Source organism: Pyricularia grisea, chromosome VII, assembly GCF_004355905.1.
Source record: "Pyricularia grisea strain NI907 chromosome VII, whole genome shotgun sequence".
Taxonomy (NCBI): domain Eukaryota; kingdom Fungi; phylum Ascomycota; class Sordariomycetes; order Magnaporthales; family Pyriculariaceae; genus Pyricularia; species Pyricularia grisea.
In genome coordinates this window covers 2,757,330-2,775,134 of record NC_044975.1, presented here as the reverse complement: position 1 = coordinate 2,775,134, position 17,805 = coordinate 2,757,330, and the positions used below count along the sequence as shown (strand labels likewise).

Here is a 17,805-nt window from a genome sequence, read left to right as displayed (position 1 = left end):
GCAAGCCTTGGAGGTTTAATCGAGCTGATTATGGTGCATATTATGGTTGTCGTCCATGAAGATAATCTCCAACTGCGAAGGACAAACAACACACAAAAACATTTCTCTAAAGTACAGTATCATCACCTAAATTACACAATGGCACCCGGCCCAAGTGCAGGCACCAAGCCCCTCCTCTTGGTGTTTGGCCCTCTGCCGCTGTCGATAGACCTAAGCACCATATCTGGCATCTGTGAACTTGCAAATACTTCCCATCAGGGCTGGCTACTGGACATCACATTCAACCTTGTCAAAGACTACACCACAGCACGCCCCGTCCTCTCCTCTCTCGGCCAAGACAAGTCTTGTCATGAGACGGGTGCTACGCAACTGGATAGCCTCAGCCGGTTCGTCGATAGGAACGCAACCGCACAAGAGAGGGCAAGAGTGGCGAGATCGATATCCTTTCCGCTCGCCAACAAGCTTCTCATCCCGCTCGTACTCGTAGCCCAGCTAGCGCAGTATGGCGATTTCTTGGTCCGCGCTGGCATGGACCACGGCCTACAGTCCTCAGGGCCAGAGTCCAGCGACTCGGGACGGGCCGAGGCGGTCGGCTACTGCGTTGGTCTACTGAGTGCCTTTGTCGTCACGAGTTCCAGGAATGAGGCTCAGTTCAGGATGTATGCGGCCGCAGCCATCCGGCTTGGCATGCTTATCGGAAGTGTGGTGGATATACACGAGGGGCCAGGAGCACCCAAGTCGGGAGCGCTCAGCATCTCATGGCAGCAGTTGGACGCCGATGGCAGCTTTCCCTCTGCTCTGGAAAGCATCCTCAAGAGCTTCCCAGAAACCTACATTTCAAACTGGTTCGACCGAAATAGCGCCACTATAACCGGACCTCTGCATACACTCCCCTCCTTGCGGCACTCGCTCAAAGCGGCATCGATACAATCCACCATCGTATCTGGTCTTCACGGCCGGTACCACGACACCCACCACAGCGACTCAACCGCCAAGCTCGACGCCTTCTGCGACGCGCACCCCGAGTTCCAGCTGCCCGACGCATCGGCCTGTTGCCTGCCGCCACGCCTCAACGATGGCAAGGGCACGGTTCACCAAGGTCGCCTGCACCAGCATGCGTTGCGCGCCATCCTGGTCGACACACTGCGATGGTTCGAGACGTTTCGGACGGTAGAGCGTGAATCTCTGCGCGACGGCGAGGTCATCGTGTTTGGTCTCGAGAGGCCTATACCGCCGTCCATGTTTTCCGAGCTTGCGTCGCGCGTAAAGTACAACTACATGAGCCGTCATGCTGCGGGCACAGGCCCGACCGAGTACTACTGTACGAGCCCTGCACTGCCTTGGGTGTTTTTGAATTTAAAAAAGAACCTGCTAACTAGATAAATCTGCTTTGCTTGCTTACCCAGCCCCAGATACCACACCATACTCAAAAGACGACATAGCAATAATCGGCATGTCGGCAAAGGTGGCCGGCGCAGACAGCCTCCAAGACTTTTGGGACCTTCTCTGCGCCGGCAAGTCCCAGCACGTCCCAGTATCCCGAGACCGCTTCGGCCCCTTCGACAAGACCATGCTGCGCACGCCAGACCAGTCACGCAGGTGGTTCGCGAACCTACTCTCGGCGCCGGAAGAATTCGACCACCGCTTCTTCGGAAAGACGCCGCGCGAGAGCGCCGCCATGGACCCGCAGCAGCGGCTCATGCTGCAGGTCGCGTATCAGGCAGTCGAGCAGGCGGGTCACTTGAACAACAACAGCAGAAGCAGCAGCAGCAGCAGCAGCAGCAGTACTAATAGTGACCGCGTCGGCTGCTTCGTCGGCTGCAGCACGTGCGACTACGAGCAAAACATAGCCTGCCACGCGCCCACGGCCTTTTCCGCCACTGGCCAGCTGCGCGCCTTTGTGGCCGGCAGGGTGAGCCACTTTTTCGGCTGGACCGGCCCGAGCGTGACCCTCGACACGGCGTGCTCCTCATCCGCCGTCGCCATCCACCAGGCGTGCCGCGCAATCCTGGCCGGCGACTGCGACGCGGCGCTGGCGGGCGGCGCCTTTGTCATGTGCGGGCCGCAGTGGTTCCAGGACCTGGGGGCCGCGTCGTTCCTGAGCCCCATGGGCCAGTGCAAGCCGTTTGATGCCGCCGCCGACGGATACTGCCGCGGGGACGGCGTCGCGGCCGTTTTTCTAAAGAGGATGGACAAGGCTCTCGCCGACGGCGATGAGATACTCGGCGTGATTGGCGCCACCGTGGTGCAGCAGAATCGTAACTCGACGCCCATCGTCGTGCCTAATGAGTCGTCCCTGTCGGACCTTTTCAGCACCGCCTTGGACAAGGCCGGTGTCGACGCGAGCCATGTATCAGTGATTGAGGCTCATGGCACTGGGACGGCTGGTGAGTCGAGTCCTTCTTTTTTTCCTGTCCGTTCTCTGCTTACTTTGTGGATGTTGCAGTTGGTGATCCGGCCGAGTACGGCGCAATACGACAAGTCTTTGGCGGCTCGAAACGCCATACGCCACTTTCCCTCGGCTCCGTCAAGGGAGCCATTGGCCACACCGAGTGCACGGCAGGTGTCATCTCGCTCATCAAGGTCGTTCTCATGATGTGCAAGGCCAAAATTCCTCCACAGGTCTCCTTCAACACCATCAACCCATCTCTCAAAGCTAGCCCCGCCGACATGATCGACATCCAAAAGACAGGGTCGGTCAAAGCCTGGGATGTCCCAAACAAAGTAGCACTGGTAAACAGCTACGGTGCCTCGGGTTCCAACACGTGTATCCTTGTCAAGCAGCCGCCACGGGTTGGAAAGACAAGACTAGCCATGAATGTTGAGGAGAGTGGTGGTGACCGGCAGTACCCATTCTGGCTTTCGGCCCACGACGAGCAGGCCCTGCGGCGATGTGCAGGAGCACTCCATAAATTCATCTCCAACCTGAGGGATAAGTCAGCCGGCGTTGCACCGTCGCCGCTGGCAAAGATATCGGCAAGCGCATCCCGCCAAAGAGACCGGACCCTCCCCCGTTGCCTCTTCACAAAGGCCTCCACGCTGGACGAGCTCGAGCGCAAGCTTCAAGCCTTTGGGGATCATGTCCAGCCGCACGCCGACGCTTCCACACCCCTCCCGGTCCAAAAGCCCGTCATCCTGTGCTTTGGCGGTCAGGTGTCGACCAGCGTCGGTCTCGACCGGGACACGTTTGACCGCACCACCATCCTGCGCAAGTACCTCGACGAGGTCGACGGCGTCGCCAGGGCCCAGGGCGCCGGCAGCATCTACCCGGCGATATTCCAGACCACGCCGCTCGCGGACCCCGTGCAGCTGCAGGTGGCGCTCCTGGCGCTGCAGTACGCGTGCGCCCGCTGCTGGATGGACTGCGGCGTGAAGCCGGCCTCGGTCGTCGGCCACAGCTTTGGCGAGTTCGCTGCAGCCTGCGTCGCCGGCGTCCTGAGCCTGCGGGACACGGTCAGGTTGGTCGTCGGCCGCGCCCGTCTCGTGCGCGATCGCTGGGGCGCCGACAGAGGGCGCATGCTCGCCGTCGAGGCCGACCTGGCTGACGTGCGGGACGTGGTTGCGGGCTCCGGCAGCCAGGCGGCCGTGGCGTGCTACAATGGGCCTCGCAGCTTCACGCTCTCTGGCACCACCGCTGCTGTGGAAGCTATCGCGAGGGACTTGACTTTGAACAACGGCCGTGCTGCTGCTTCGGGAGCCAACAACAAGTCGGTCAAGGCAAAGCTTCTGAACGTGTCGCATGCCTTTCACAGTCCTCTCGTTGAGCCACACCTTGTTGAGGGTCTGGCACGGTGCGCTCAGACCTTGACCTTCAGCAAACAGACTATTCATGTGGAAAAGGCCGTCGAGTTTGAGGCTGGAAATGAGGCGCTGGATGCCACATATTTCCCTAGCCAGATGAGGAACCCGGTATACTTCCATCATGCCGTCAAGCGGCTGGCCGACAGGTACCAGAGCACGGGGGCCATCTTCCTCGAGGCGGGCTCCGCATCCACCATCACCAACATGGCCAGCCGGGCCCTCGTCGACCAGCCGGATGGGCACTTCAAGTTCCAGCCCATAGCCATCACCAGCAGCGGCGGTCCAGCAGCCAAGTCTACAAAGTGCTGGGACGGTCTTGTGGACGCAACGCTGAATCTCTGGAGAGCCGGCGCCGGGCCAGCTACACAGTTCTGGGCACACCATCCCCTACAGGCCAGGAGTGACCCATCGCCGCCCTTGCTGCTCCCGCCGTACCAGTTTGAGCCCTCGCGTCACTGGCTCGATCGTCTCCCTTTGCCCCAAGACCTGCCAGGGGCTGCGGGAGAAGATGAGGCTACGCACAACGCTGCTTCACCCAGTGGCTTGGTCTGCTTTGACGGCCTGGTAGACGGCGACAGTGACAAGATCAGATTCCGTGTCAACAACAAACACCCCCGCTACAAGAAGCTTCTAGATGGCCATTTAATGGCTCGGACGGCTGCAGTCTGCCCCGTCTTTGTGCAGCTGGACCTTGTTGTTCAGGCTCTGTGCATGACCATTTGCACACCTCCCGGCCTTGGAGATGACCGAGACAGCAGCAGTTTACTCTCTGCATTGGGAAGACAGCCGCTCATATCCGACGTGGTCTGCTCCGCACCCCTCTGCGACAACCCGGATCATATGGTCTGGCTTGAGATGCCGCCCGCTTCGACACAATGTAGTCTTCTTGGCTCCAAGAACAGTGGCCATGATGGATATGTCGACCGAGACCATGGCGACAGGTCCGAGTTCCTTTTTGAGGTTTACAGCACCGACAGACTCGACTCGGCTTCCAAGAACAAGATTGTGCACACGACGGGGAAAATCACCCTCGCCTCCCACGGCGACCCGGTAGTCGGACGAGAAGTGGCGCAGTTTGCACGCCTCGTTGACATGGGCCAGATTGAGCGGCTGCTGCACGGCAGCGCCATGGATCTGGACAACAGCCTCTCGCACAACAGCGTCTACCACATGTTTGAGGACGTGGTCGAGTACTGCGCCGAGTACCGTGGCATCCAAAGACTGACATCCCGCGACAGACAGACGGCAGCCATTGTCAACCGCCGACTCGACGACGACCACGCCGGGCAGGCGTCGTGGATCAAGCCCTGCACGGCGGACACGCTGGCGCAGGTTGCCGGGATGTGGATGAACTGCCTGGCCGTGGATCGGGACCCCGCCTGCATCTACGTCTTCAGCGGACTGGAGCGGTGGCTGAGAGTCCCGGGCCCGGAGGACCATCGTCCGCCGTCTGATATGCATGTGCTGGCGACCCATCACCGCACGTCCGACAAATCGGCTGTCAGTGACGTGTTTGCTTTCGATGCTTCAACCGGGAAGCTGCTCGAGGTCATGCTCGGTGTGAGCTGGGCCAAAGTGCCTCGGTCCAACATGCAGAGGACAATTGCACGTTGCGCTGGGGTTAGCCGTACCGAGCCAACACGACCGGTATCCAAGTCACACTCGGCAGTGACGGTACCTTTTACAAACATTGTCGACAATGGACAACTCGAGGCGAGATACGCCACGCACATGTCCGCGCCGTCGGTAGTCCACCCCGCCAAATCTCACTCGGACTCTACGGCGACAAGGAGCGCAAAGAAGCCGGAAGTTGCACCCACGCTTATCAATATCCTAATCCAACTTTCAGGCCTCGATGCATGCGACGTCACCCACGACAGCGAGCTTGCGAATCTCGGCATCGACTCGCTCATGAACATGGAACTGGCGTCTGAGATCCGAGGTGCTCTGAAGCTCGAAGTAGACCAGGGTGCCCTGATGGAGGCGAGGACCGTTGCTGAGCTGATTTTATATGTGCAAAATCTCGTCGAATTACAGAGTCCAAGCAGTCGTAAGCCACCGTCAGGTTTGTCGGTTACCGCCGGGCATTCTTTTCATCAGAGCACAAAGTCTGAAAAGTCCATCCTGGCGTCGACGGTTTCGGCAGTCGATGTATATAGTGCCGACACGAGTCCAACCGGGTCAGAACCAGACCTTTCCACGCCGCTCTCGTCCTCGTCATCATCTGTTGGAGAGCCACGCCTTCAAAACATGCCAAAGACTGATTTTCCGGCCTGACAATCAGCGGCCCGCCAGGCCGTGGTGATGGACTACGTCCGCACCATGACCCAAGGCTGGGCCACCCCTCTAGAACTAGAAGCCGCAACCAAGCAATCGACCGGACCCAGAGCCGCGAGGACCCAAGACCGCGTGGTGGTCGTGACGGGCGGCACGGGCGGTCTAGGCGCGCACGTCGTAGCGAGACTCGCCGCGGACCCCAGCGTCGCGCGCGTCATCTGTCTCAACCGCCGCAGGCCCCACAGCGACGCCGCCGCGCGCCAGCACGAAGCCGTCCTCGCCAAGACGGGCATGGACCTGAACGACCCCCGCCACGCCTCGGCCAGATCCAAACTCGTCGTCTGGGAGACGGACCTGTCGCAGCCCGCGCTGGGCCTAGACGACGCGGCCTACCAGGACCTGACGCGCAGCGCCGGCGAGATTGTGCACAACGGCTGGCTCATGACGCTGAGCCGGGGCGTGGGCGGCTTCGAGCCGCAGCTGCGCATCATGCGGCGCATGCTGGACCTGGCGCGCGACGCGGCGCTGCGCCAGCCCGCCGCGGCCGTCGTCTTCCAGTTCGTGTCGTCGGTCGCCGTGGTCGGGCGCGCTCCCGCCGGCGCCGTGTCCGAGGAGCGCGTGCGCGGGGTCGACAGCGTGCTGCCGGCCGGGTACGCCGAGGCCAAGTGGGCGTGCGAGCTCATGGTGGACGCAACGCTGCACGACCCGCGCTGGGGCGCCGCGTTCCGGCCCATGGCGGTGCGGCTGGGCCAGATCGCGGCGTCGCGCGCCACGGGGTATTGGAACGAGGCCGAGCACGTTTCCTTCATGATCAAGTCGTCGCTGACCCTCGGGATGCTGCCGCGGCTGGGCGGTGTGCTGTCCTGGACGCCGGTGGAAGACGTCGCCGGGACGCTGGTGGATCTGCTCGCCGCACCCCGGCCGTATCCCGTCTATCATGTGGACAACCCGGTCAGGCAGCCCTGGGGGGACATGATTGCCCTGCTGAGCCGGGAGCTTGGCCTGGACGGCGAGTGTACTATTCCGTTTGGCGAGTGGGTGCGGCGGGTGCGTGAGCTTGGGGCGGTGACGGGCAACCCTGCGTATGTGCTTGTTGACTTTCTCGAGGCCAACTTTGAGCACATCTCGTGTGGCGGCATGTTACTCGAGACGAGCCATTCGCGGGAGCACTCTGAAACAATGCGTCAGGTCCGACCATTCCATGCAGGGTTGGTGCGTTTGTTTATCCAAAGGTGGAGGGAATCGGGCTTCTTGCCTTTCTAGTTGTACCCACACAGCAACATTAACGTTGGCAACCTCCTTGATAAACCCAAGGCTTTTCTCTCCATAACTGCCCAGAGGGTTCTGGTTAAGTTCGGCGTAGTTGAGGGAAAAGAAATACTTGTCGTCGGCTCCATTCTCGACTGAAAACCGTTTGATGTTGTCCACCCAGGTAGTCATTTTGGCGTTGTCTAGCTTTGTGAGCTTCGGGTCCTTGTATGCAACCAGGCCGAAAAAAAACAAAACAAAGTTTTTCGCTACGGTTCTCGAGCCCGAGCACTTTACCGCCATTTGCTGCGGCCTGCCTGAACATCCTCTACCGATAAACTTTGATACGCGCATTGCGCTGTGAAACTTAGCGACGGCTTTGCCTCCAATTTTTCACCATGTTCAGGTAGGTTCCAACGGCGTAGGCCATAACATTGCCATTGTTTTTAAATGTTAACGTCCGCCAAACGTTGTAATTGCTTTTTGGGATCCAATCTCGGGGGAGTCATATCCCTGGTTTGGTCTTCATCTTTCACAGGTACAGATCTACCGGAGTAGAGATCCTGAAGTTGTTTGCCATTTGTCGGACACATTTTCGATGCATACTTGTGGCGTGACAACACACTGGCCACCCACATGGGTCACTGCGTCGTGTTACTGTATACCAAAGAATTGTAGACATTGGTCTGGTCGCCACCTGCCGTATCAGTCACATACTCATAAAAATCCCCATCAAAAAAATGGCGGGGGTGTCAGATTGTGGCTTTTCCGCTTTTCCCTTGTGCGGTTTTGATGGAAACACGGTGCTAGTCTGGGCCTGTGAGGCAAGATTACGTGGAAAACTGCTATAGTATGCATTGTGAGCGAGTGAGTGGGTGGGTGCGATTCATGCCTGGTATCCAGGAAAAGAGGCACCGACCGCTATGCCATAGGAAGAAAGTGCCCCGTCTGTCAGTCACCTAACGTGGTACAGAGCCTGCAAATCACTTGAGTTGCAGACCGGGTCCTTTACCCACCTGATGAACGATCATGTCCCTGGAAGGTGGTGGGAAGTCAGCAAGACAATCACTATACAAGAATTGGTAGATCGACATTGGTTGGCCATGGTGCCAACTGTCCTATCTTTCAAGGTGGAGATTTGAATCTGGATATCTCAAATCTACCACTCTGATGGACCTTGGCGCGTGATAGGTGCCAAGAAATTGGGGGCTATTCAGGTACAACATAGTACTCGTACTAGGTATGGTAGACTATGCAGCGCTACCACAGGTAGGCGCGTGGTAGTATTAAGTAGGTGGAGTCGGAAGCCTTGAAGTGCAAGTCATGCAAGTCGTGCAGTGCCGTGATACGTAGTGGTAGTCATCAAACAAAGATAGCGCAATGTCATCGAGCGGGACATGATTGTGGTACCATTAAGAAATGGGAAGGCTTTGCTTGAGTCGGTGATGTGGTACCGGGGGAACATTGACAGGCCATCGGGTACATCCAATCAGCAGGGAGATGAACTTGATTGTTAGGTACGGAGTATGTAGGTACTTTGCAGTTATGTACCTATAAGACGAAACTAGGCGCGGTTAGTAGGGGTAAAGCGGTAATGATATTAAAGATATTAAACAAGCCGAGGTATAGCGCTGAAGATCTTTGATTTTTTGGGGGGTTTTTTTTTATTTTTTGGTTTTTTTTTCTCTTAAAGAGAAAAGAGAAAAGGTTGCCCTACTCAGCAGTCCTTTTGGAAGTTCTAGACTTCCAATTGTTTGCGAAACAAACCATGACGTAATTTTGGGGCTTGTAAAGAAACCTTGACAACAGGTAGTGCACGGCAAAGCAAAGAATTAAGCGCGGAAGCATGGATATACCTTCCAGGAACATTAGACGAGAATTGTCGAATAGCACCATATTGCGTCATAGGGGTCTGGACCGAAATACCACGTACAGGGACAAATGTTGTCGACGAAGTGGACTGGATGAATATTTTGAAATTGGCTGGGCTCCTTTGGATTTTGGATTTTTGGGCATCAAGTCAAAGCAAAGTTTTGACTCATACCTTCCCACGTGATTTACACTCAGGGAAGTACTGTAGAACCTTGCAGAAACTGTTTCCCGCGTTGCCACCGAAAAACTGGCAAAAGTTTAGTCAGTTTCTTGTATCAAAATACTCCGGAAATATTTTATTGTCTTCGCCACTTTCCTTTTTTGTTCCTTTGTTTGCTCGTTCCTTTCATCCAATTTTGGGAGATGCCGATTCGGTGATCTGAATAGGAACTGCCGGCGGCAAACTACTTGTTGGAGCGGCAACCTCCGCCACAGACAAAAAGCCCATGTCCATAATGATGGGTTACAACGTAATCCCTTGCATTTTCAGTCACATAATAGGATAGTACTTGATTAGTAATACAGGTATAATCCCAAGTGAGCCAAGAGGCTCTAATACAATGTCGATGCCACACAGTACCACTGTATACACTTTTGCAAAATAGTGTTTTGCATCTGGACCTATACTTAGTTGTCACTGTTATACTGGGATGCGGGCCGGCAGCTCATCGGCAAGGGACTACCACATGGTGTGCATCCCGGCAAGCCGGGTGAAGTGGGCCGCCACCACCCCCATCCTGCCTTCTGATATCAAAACGAATGGGTAACAACTTTGAAGGATGATAAACTCGTACAACGTACTTTTCGTTGCAACTACAGAGTACCATTGATGACGAGCGTGTAAGTTCACATGGCACCAGGATTTGCAACGAGAAGTTGGGTCATGCTCACCTGGTCCAAAATGCATGATATCTTGGTACAAACTTAGCATGCGCGAGGAGGTGGGTCTGGTGAATCTGAAGTATTTTGCCACTCTCCAACCAAATTCCCAAAGTATTCTTTAGGCCCATCTAACACATAAGAGGGTATTATAACTACACTTGACGTTACAGGCAACGATGCGACTTTAGGAATTCAAGACACGGAGCTTGAGCCGGGCCGGGTTACGTAGACGGCAGCCTGGACTCGGTCAGGAAGAGGATTACACACATGTACCCTGTACAACCTTGCAGTTCTTGCGTCTCAATTAATAAAAAAAAAAAAAAAAAAAAAAAAAAAGAAATGAAATGAAAGATGCGCCCGCAAATAGTATAACTGTAAACGCTGGCTTTTTGGCGGCAGGCAAACAAGTGTGATAGGTCGGCAGAGGCGAGATCGACCTACTTGGCACAGAGGAGTACAAATAGAAATGCCAAGGGGGCGGTTCGCCTCGGTGAAGAAAACGAGTGAGGCGACTTGGGCGGAATATCCGGCATGCAAGTATTACTTACTGGTATGTCGCATCGCATTTGTCCAACAAAATAGTTACAGCCAAGATCAGACGCTCTAAACTCAAAAAGAAGAAGAAAGAAAAAAAAGAGTCTCCCTCTCGAAACATCATCATACCACGAAGCACTTTCCTCAGCGCCACACTAAAGGTGCATATCACCGGGGATCCATACCTGTAATGGGGCAAAAAGCGAACGAAAGTTCGGTGACATGGCTTGCATGGGTCTGCCGGCTGCTACTTACCACAATACCACTTGATGGCGGGGTTCCAAGTACAAAAGAAAGCCAGCAAGCAGGCAGCTCAAGAGAAAGCGGGGCATGCACATGGTGGCGCTCCTCGTGTGTACGGAGTAGGTACGGAGCAGTAGGTTTTGACTTGGTGTTGTTTTCTTCGTCTTCTTTTTGTGCCCGGCCTCTGCGCCACATTACTGGTGTTACCGTACTAATTAAAGGTGGGATGCTTTTACCAATTAGTGGTTTTATGTATGCCAAGGTAAACCGTTGCAAGCACATACACACCTACTTACCTTCCTACCTAGTTTACCAATGCATGAGATTCGGAGCACTCTCCATCGAGGTCAACTTGGGCGGTGTATATAACGTCCAGAAACGTATAGTAAATTATTACCTCCTGTCTTTGCGCGAGACATTTTTTTTTTTTTTAAAAAAAAAAAATTAAAATAAAATAAAAGACAGAGAGAACAGAGCGGGTAATATTTTTCGCCAGCAGGGTGTCCTTGATCCACCCGATCTTCGGGTACGGTCACGCCAAATGCGTGTCGTGCAGCGATCGGGCGAGTTAGACGGGATAAGGTAGCCCTGTCCCAGCCTCAGCCCCTCACCACTTCGTTACCACAAGAGTAAGGAAAGGAACTAAACGGTGGAGAGATACTGTACGTATACTATTCGGGTAAAACAAAAAAAAAAAGAGAGAGGAAGAAAAGACCACGATTGCTGGGTGGTGAGCAAGGGTATACGTTTTTTGATAGGATCGGGGAGCGAATGAAAAAAGAGGAAAAGGGAAAAAAAAATCAGAATACGACTGTGGATGCGGTCGCGCCGGCCCAACTTACCGCCGAAGGTCAACTTACCATAGTACCTTGGGAGCTCAATTTTCACTGGGAGTCCATCAAACCGTGTACCACCGTTTGCTTGGCAGGCTGCCCCGGTCTCAAAGTCCCCGACCGCCCGACTAACGGTTCAGCTTTGCGCTTCGAACCCCCGATTCAGGGTTCTCGGGCCAAGCTTTTTTTTTCATCTGTTTTTTTTTTTCTCCCTTTTTTTTCTCTTAATATTATAATTATTATAACTGTGTAGGGATTTGCTCCAACGCGGTATTAATTGCAATATTTGGGCAGCAACGGTTCCCAGATCTGCGTGTAACCTAAACCCGGAGGTTTTAGTGTCAGAATGTCGCATCTAAAGTTCCCGAAGGAAACTTCTCAAAACTTCCAGCATCTTCGCCAGCGACGCATATCAAAGCAAGGCAGACAATTATAGATTCGTTGTCATTTGGAAAAAAAAAAAAGAAAAAAAGAAAAAAAAAGCGCCCCATTTGCAATTTGTTCATCCTATGCCACACGGTTGAAGTGAACCCTTCCGAGTACATAGCCCTTATTCACAAACGCAAAAAAGATCCATCTTTGGCATGTTTGCGAAACGCCTCTGCTGTTCTTCCAGTAGAAGAAGGCTAGACCTGTCAGGCCCCGATTTTTCCTGTCGGGTGGCGGGGCCATGTCAGGGGAATTCAGGAGCATTTGCTCCGGGCCCTGGGCGTTGTTGCGAGTGCAATAACGCACGCAAGCGCCACCACACAAAGCCCAGTCGAGCGGCGGGTAGTCCCCAGAGAGAGCATAATCTGGGCGGGTGAAGAGGGGAGTAGCAGCTTTTTTTTCCCTTCCTCACGGACACGCGCCACACTTGCTTAAACAGAAAAGAGGGTTAAAGGAACTACTGTAGTTGGGAAGGTGAAGGGGCTCCCTTGCCTGGCTTTATAGTTCTTTTCCCAACTTAAGCAGTGGTCTGCACCACCCAAGCTTGTGTTGCATCGTCGAGGGCCGCCCATCAATTTGGTTCGCTGTCACAACCCACCCCCAAAGTCAAGCCTGTCACCATTGCGTCGGTACGCTAGGCCATGCTGCGAGTGCGACTTCGCCACAGCTTCTTTGCCGCGGTGCCTCAGATGGACGGTGTCTGATGCGCACCTACAAAACAACCCTAGCTACGAGCACTCTCGCTTATAACAAGAGAACAAAAGGGCAGGGTCCAGCACAAGCCAGTAAGTTTGAAAAAGTTAAAAGTCGGCTGAAGCGGCCTGACCCGAAGCCTGCCCGCAAATAACTCCGGCTACCCCCCACAATCGTCGTCGACAGCGTCCCCTGCAGCAGGCCGAACGTTGGAAGAGTTTGGGTGAGCGGCCGGCGGGTCCATCCGGAGATATTGTTCCTGGCGTCTGGTATTCGCCCAACGCCACGCTTCCATCATCGATCTGAAGACACATCACCATCAAGTCCTTGTCTGCTCAGAGGAAATATAACATCTAACGCAGAGCCCAAAAACTTCGACAAGAGCGCTGTCCACATTTTGGATCGCATTACACCTGTTCTGTTATCGCAAAATCGCCAACCAAAAAAAGTTGACGAATCGTGGATGTTCAAAGCTCGGGTCCATTTTTCAATCAGACCTGAACCCTTTTCGTGCCTATTGGCAACCGAATCAACGAGACAAACCCGAACCACGAAGTTCCTCAGGCCCGTTCGACGGTCTCGTCAGGCGGTCCTACTGGCCGGCCTAGATGTGCACTGAGCACACTGCTGAATGCCCTGTCTGTGGGAAAGAGTACTTGGTATACGTCGCATTTTGTCATGACTTCCATCCCCCGCTGCTCGAGTGCGCGAATGGGACAAAGGTCGAACTCACCGAGATGGACAATGGGAAATGTCCAAGCCCCGTGTGCCCAAACAGCCGTACGGGAGGTTGTGCAGTTATATGAAGACAATGGAATTGGCACATGCAGACGACAGAGCGATGGGCGTACGGTGACAATGAATAAAGCTGCGGCCCTTGGTTCCAAACGAGCGGCTGGGCGAATCTCAGAATACAACGACACCTCACCGAGCACCCGTAGTGCAACAACTTCAAAGTTTTTCGGGGCTGGCGCTGCCTGCTGCAACCTCGGCGATCTGATCGAGCCCGTCATAGTCGGGCAAGTCGAGGTTGTATTTTTTCGCGATCGCCGGCGTGACAAACCTGCATTTGGTGAGGACCATGTTATGTCTCACTCATGAATCGACAAGACCAACAGCTTGAGCAAAGACGAAGCTTTTTTTGTAAGGAACAACATACCTGCCACCGACAAAATGACGGCCTTTGAAGTGTTTGGCCAGAGGCTTTGGCGCGGTGAGGCTGACTAGGACTGCAGGAATAAAGTTGGACCCAACATGCCCAGGCTCTGGAGGGCCATGCTCGATATCCCACGACGAGGGCGCATCAACCGAGGTCACTGGGACCTTTGTCTCTGCCAAAGCCCAGATAACAGCTGGGAATGGCTCACGAACTTCACCAGAGAAGCTGAAACCTATAGTCGCAACAGTTCGTCATCAGCAAAAATATAAAGTTTTGCGTCAGTGCCCACAAATCGGAATCACACACCAAATATGGCGTCCACCACATGATCGGATGCGCTTAGGGCAACACCAAAGTCATCCACGAAGGGGACCTCGAGGTCCTCTAGCTGCTTTGTCAGACGCTGCAGATACGATTAGCATCCGAACCAACAAAAACAGGCGTGAAAGGAATGCACACTGATGGGAATAGATGGGAGTCCGAGTGCAGAGAGCATCTTTCGTGTGTTATAAAAACAATCTCCATTCATTGTTTTATTTTAAAACCAGAACAAAGAAGCCCAGACTAGAGCAAAAGTTTTATTCTGTTCCTGCATGAGGTAGCCAGCACCACCAAAAAGAATAAGGTGTGCTGATGGGTGTTCGAGATTGGGGGAAGCATGGATTCGAGATCGATGGATGGTTCGTGGGACATACGGAATCTCTAAGCGTACCTGGTAGAGTTCATTTTTGCCTCGTTTGGGGTAGTAGACAGATGGTTGGTATCCATAGTGTCGAAGGTGTCTAGCAGCAACAAGACCATCGCCACCTAAAAGGATTAGAAACTGCCTCGGCTGGCAGAGGAAATGAGTTGGACCTACCATTGTTTCCAGGTCCACAAGCAACGAGGATGCGGCGTCCTCGGGCAGGTGGGTGGACTTTAAACACTGCGAACCGCATAAATGTTAGTATTCTAGGCAGGTGTAAATAAAACAAAGCCTATAGCGATCCAGACCTACCAGCTTGTGAGACAGAGAGTCCAGCAAGCTCCATTAACTGGTCGAGTGAGAAGGCGCAGGTGCTCATGAGCTCCTGATCAAGAGCAGTGGCTGCCTTTGCGGAGAGGGTCTGAATCCGGGTAAAGCGTCAGACAAGCGATTAGAGACAAAGACTGATACTTGATGAAGTTGCCTATACATATCTTGCTGCTCACCTTAAGGGCCATGGTGATTGCAAATGTATAGCTGGGGTTTCAGTCTGGTTGTCTCTTGTCTTGACCGTTTCCTCAGATGCGCATGCTTCTTGAGATTGAGCGGGTTATACGCGGATTTTTGAAATAATAGGTCAAAAAATTATTCGTCTTGCGAGCCACCAAATGACGACACATCGACGGGCAGGTGCAATTTGTATGAGCCAACCTTGACATCACATGTACGTTACGTACATGGGCGGCCCCTTCTTCAATGGTCCTGCCCAGCATGGCATCGGTCACGTTTTAAATCACGTGTACATTCGCTCTCCTGCACACAAGTGGGGCTCGCTTAGGGAGCTCGTCGGAAGATCCATGTGCCGTTACCCGCCCAAATTTTTGGAGCTCTCTGCTCAATTTAGCGTCACGACCGTCGCGACCCGTCGGCTCCAGTCGCGAGGATTCAATAACGACAACATTTGGACCAGCGGGCTTGATCGATTTAGCGAGTCGATACCGAACAATACAAACATTCGCCGAGGCAGTCCTTGCTGCTTGCACCTCAAAGCTGTGCCCAGCACATCTGATCAACGCTTTTCGATCGTCAATTGGTGCAAAACGAGCCATGGTCGTCAAAATCCGTCTCGCCCGCTTCGGGCGGCCACACCAGCCCCTTTACAACATTGTTGTTACCCAAGCCAGGTATATACGGGTCTTGTCCAACAAAAAGAAATCTAGATCTTGCAGCGTTAAGGTTGCTAACTGTTTCTTTCTTCCCACAGGACGGCACTTGGTTCGAAACCTATGGAGGTGCTTGGCACCTACGACCCGATTCCCAAGCCGGATTCATACGACAGCTCTGGCAAGCTGCACAAGGACATCAGACTGGATATCACAAGAACAAAATACTGGGTTGGTGTTGGAGCACAACCCACAGATGTCGTGTGGAAGCTGTTGACCATGGTGCGTCCTCCGTTTGTTCAAACCCCTTTTTTTTTGTGTGTGTGTGACAAACCATACTAACTTGGCTTTGTCCCCATTGCAGCTGGGTATACTAGAACCCAAACAAGCAGCAAAGCCCAAGTATACGCCACCTCCCAGCTATAAGCTGTCGTCGACCGGAAAGAGGATTTCATAAACGCGACGAGACTGTAAAACAACTCGCAACGCATCCCCCATGTTTATACTTACCTGTACTATTGCGACGGCACGGCAATGTTTTATATAATGTACAACAAAAAAAGTAGAAATCTATGAAAGCATGGATCAACGGCGTTTTGATCGTCTTAGAATCATGAGCACCTCACTTGGCAATATTTGGCTACACCTTTTTGAAAGCATGTGAAGGTATGCGAGGGATCCGGTCTATGGAATAACATATCAATGAAGGTCGGTATTCCCTTGGCTTTTGCACATGTCAAAAGCGGTCTCGACTCCGCATACGCCGGCATGACACTCTCAGCACGACGCTTCGTGAACGATGGAGGCAAATGGCGGATGGAACACTATGAACACTGCAGAGAAAGGACCAAACTCACGTGCCTGTGAGGTTTTTTTTTCGCATAGACTGACCTTCTCGTGTTGGGCGTACAGCGCAGGATGCAAGAGCTCGCGTGGATGGGATCAAGGTGGTCATACGAAAGGTTCCGTTTTCAGGACGTGTCGATTCACCAGTCCGGGCAGTTTGTTTGACGCAGAAACACTGCAATGATTTCTAAACGCCTCGTTCACCCAATCGTCGTCGACCACCGCGTCCCCTGGTTTACGGCTCAAACCCTCTTTGTGGCGAGAGTTCCTTGGCATTTTTCTTGCAGTTCCAATAGGAGAACCAGCTTGGGCCTTGTCATATTTCTTCCTGGATCTGCAATGTGCCTTGCATGAAGTAGATCGTCAAAGGCTATTTTATACTTTTCACCTCCATTATGATATATCTGTACACCGAAGCGGAACGGACAAGGTGCGGGGCACCCGCGTAGTAATGGACCTGGTCCAGAACTAGGGCGTGTGGTCTTGGTGGGATGGAAAAGGGGCTACCATGCTCAGGGGCAGCAGTTGAGCAGGTGAAGTGAGAGACAAAGGGGGTTCTCAAATGCCGACCTAGTCAAGTGCTCGCGTCTACTATAGCTAGTTCTAGAGAGAGTTTTTATTGAAAGACATGTGCCCTCATTTAGGGCTGGAAGAACGTTTCCGAGCAGTATGTATACAGTAGGTCGAGTTTCTGTGCTGCGGGACATTGGTCCACATAGCAGCACATTCGTTGTTGTCGTTTTAAGGTATGATGGCTGTTTGTTCTATTTACGGAGTACATGCCTAGTGTGCCGGTACGCAGCGTATTGTTCAAGTACGCGGAAAATGGAAACGAGTGGTATTGAATACGAAGCGAAGAACAAGCGGTTCGCACCTTGGCGTGCTGCCAAAGAAAACCTCGCCCATTGTTATCATTGGACTAACTCCGATCGGTAGTGCCGCCCCCGCCTCAAGTTACAACATGCAATGATATAGACAGACATCTGCTACGAAGTTGATCCGTGTCACACTTCTTGATAAGCTTTGAACTGGAGTCACGCCATGGTACTGATTTTGTGTGCGTGTCAGGTCGTCCAAGGATGGTAGCTTTTATTTAGGATGACTCCGCTCATGTCAAGAAAATCTTCTCCTTGTAGCTAC

The 17,805-nt window shown here is 53.5% G+C and overlaps 3 protein-coding genes across 3 annotated transcripts; 2 read left to right on the top strand and 1 right to left on the bottom strand.

Annotated features, from left to right (window-relative positions):
• Positions 1 to 138: 138 nt before the first annotated feature.
• Positions 139 to 7,514, top strand: PgNI_10831 (uncharacterized protein; the record flags this gene model as incomplete). The annotated part of the gene is made up of 5 exons (XM_031130805.1): positions 139 to 1,321; positions 1,407 to 2,387; positions 2,447 to 6,027; positions 6,097 to 7,286; positions 7,511 to 7,514. 5 exons carry the CDS (start codon positions 139 to 141, stop codon positions 7,512 to 7,514), a joined length of 6,939 nt encoding a protein of 2,312 aa, XP_030980103.1.
• Positions 7,515 to 12,142: 4,628 nt separating this feature from the next.
• PgNI_10830 (uncharacterized protein) lies at positions 12,143 to 15,189 on the bottom strand. The gene is made up of 7 exons (XM_031130804.1): positions 15,163 to 15,189; positions 14,969 to 15,077; positions 14,831 to 14,896; positions 14,684 to 14,778; positions 14,278 to 14,374; positions 13,972 to 14,203; positions 12,143 to 13,875 (listed from the first exon to the last, which is right to left on the bottom strand). The coding sequence occupies exons 1-7, from the start codon at positions 15,172 to 15,174 to the stop codon at positions 13,764 to 13,766; spliced, it is 723 nt and encodes a 240-aa protein (XP_030980010.1). The 5' UTR covers positions 15,175 to 15,189; the 3' UTR covers positions 12,143 to 13,763.
• Positions 15,190 to 15,573: 384 nt separating this feature from the next.
• On the top strand, positions 15,574 to 16,539 carry PgNI_10829 (uncharacterized protein). Its single transcript, XM_031130803.1, has 3 exons — positions 15,574 to 15,840; positions 15,921 to 16,101; positions 16,184 to 16,539. The coding sequence occupies exons 1-3, from the start codon at positions 15,764 to 15,766 to the stop codon at positions 16,274 to 16,276; spliced, it is 351 nt and encodes a 116-aa protein (XP_030979673.1). The 5' UTR covers positions 15,574 to 15,763; the 3' UTR covers positions 16,277 to 16,539.
• The last annotated feature ends 1,266 nt before the right edge of the window (positions 16,540 to 17,805 follow it).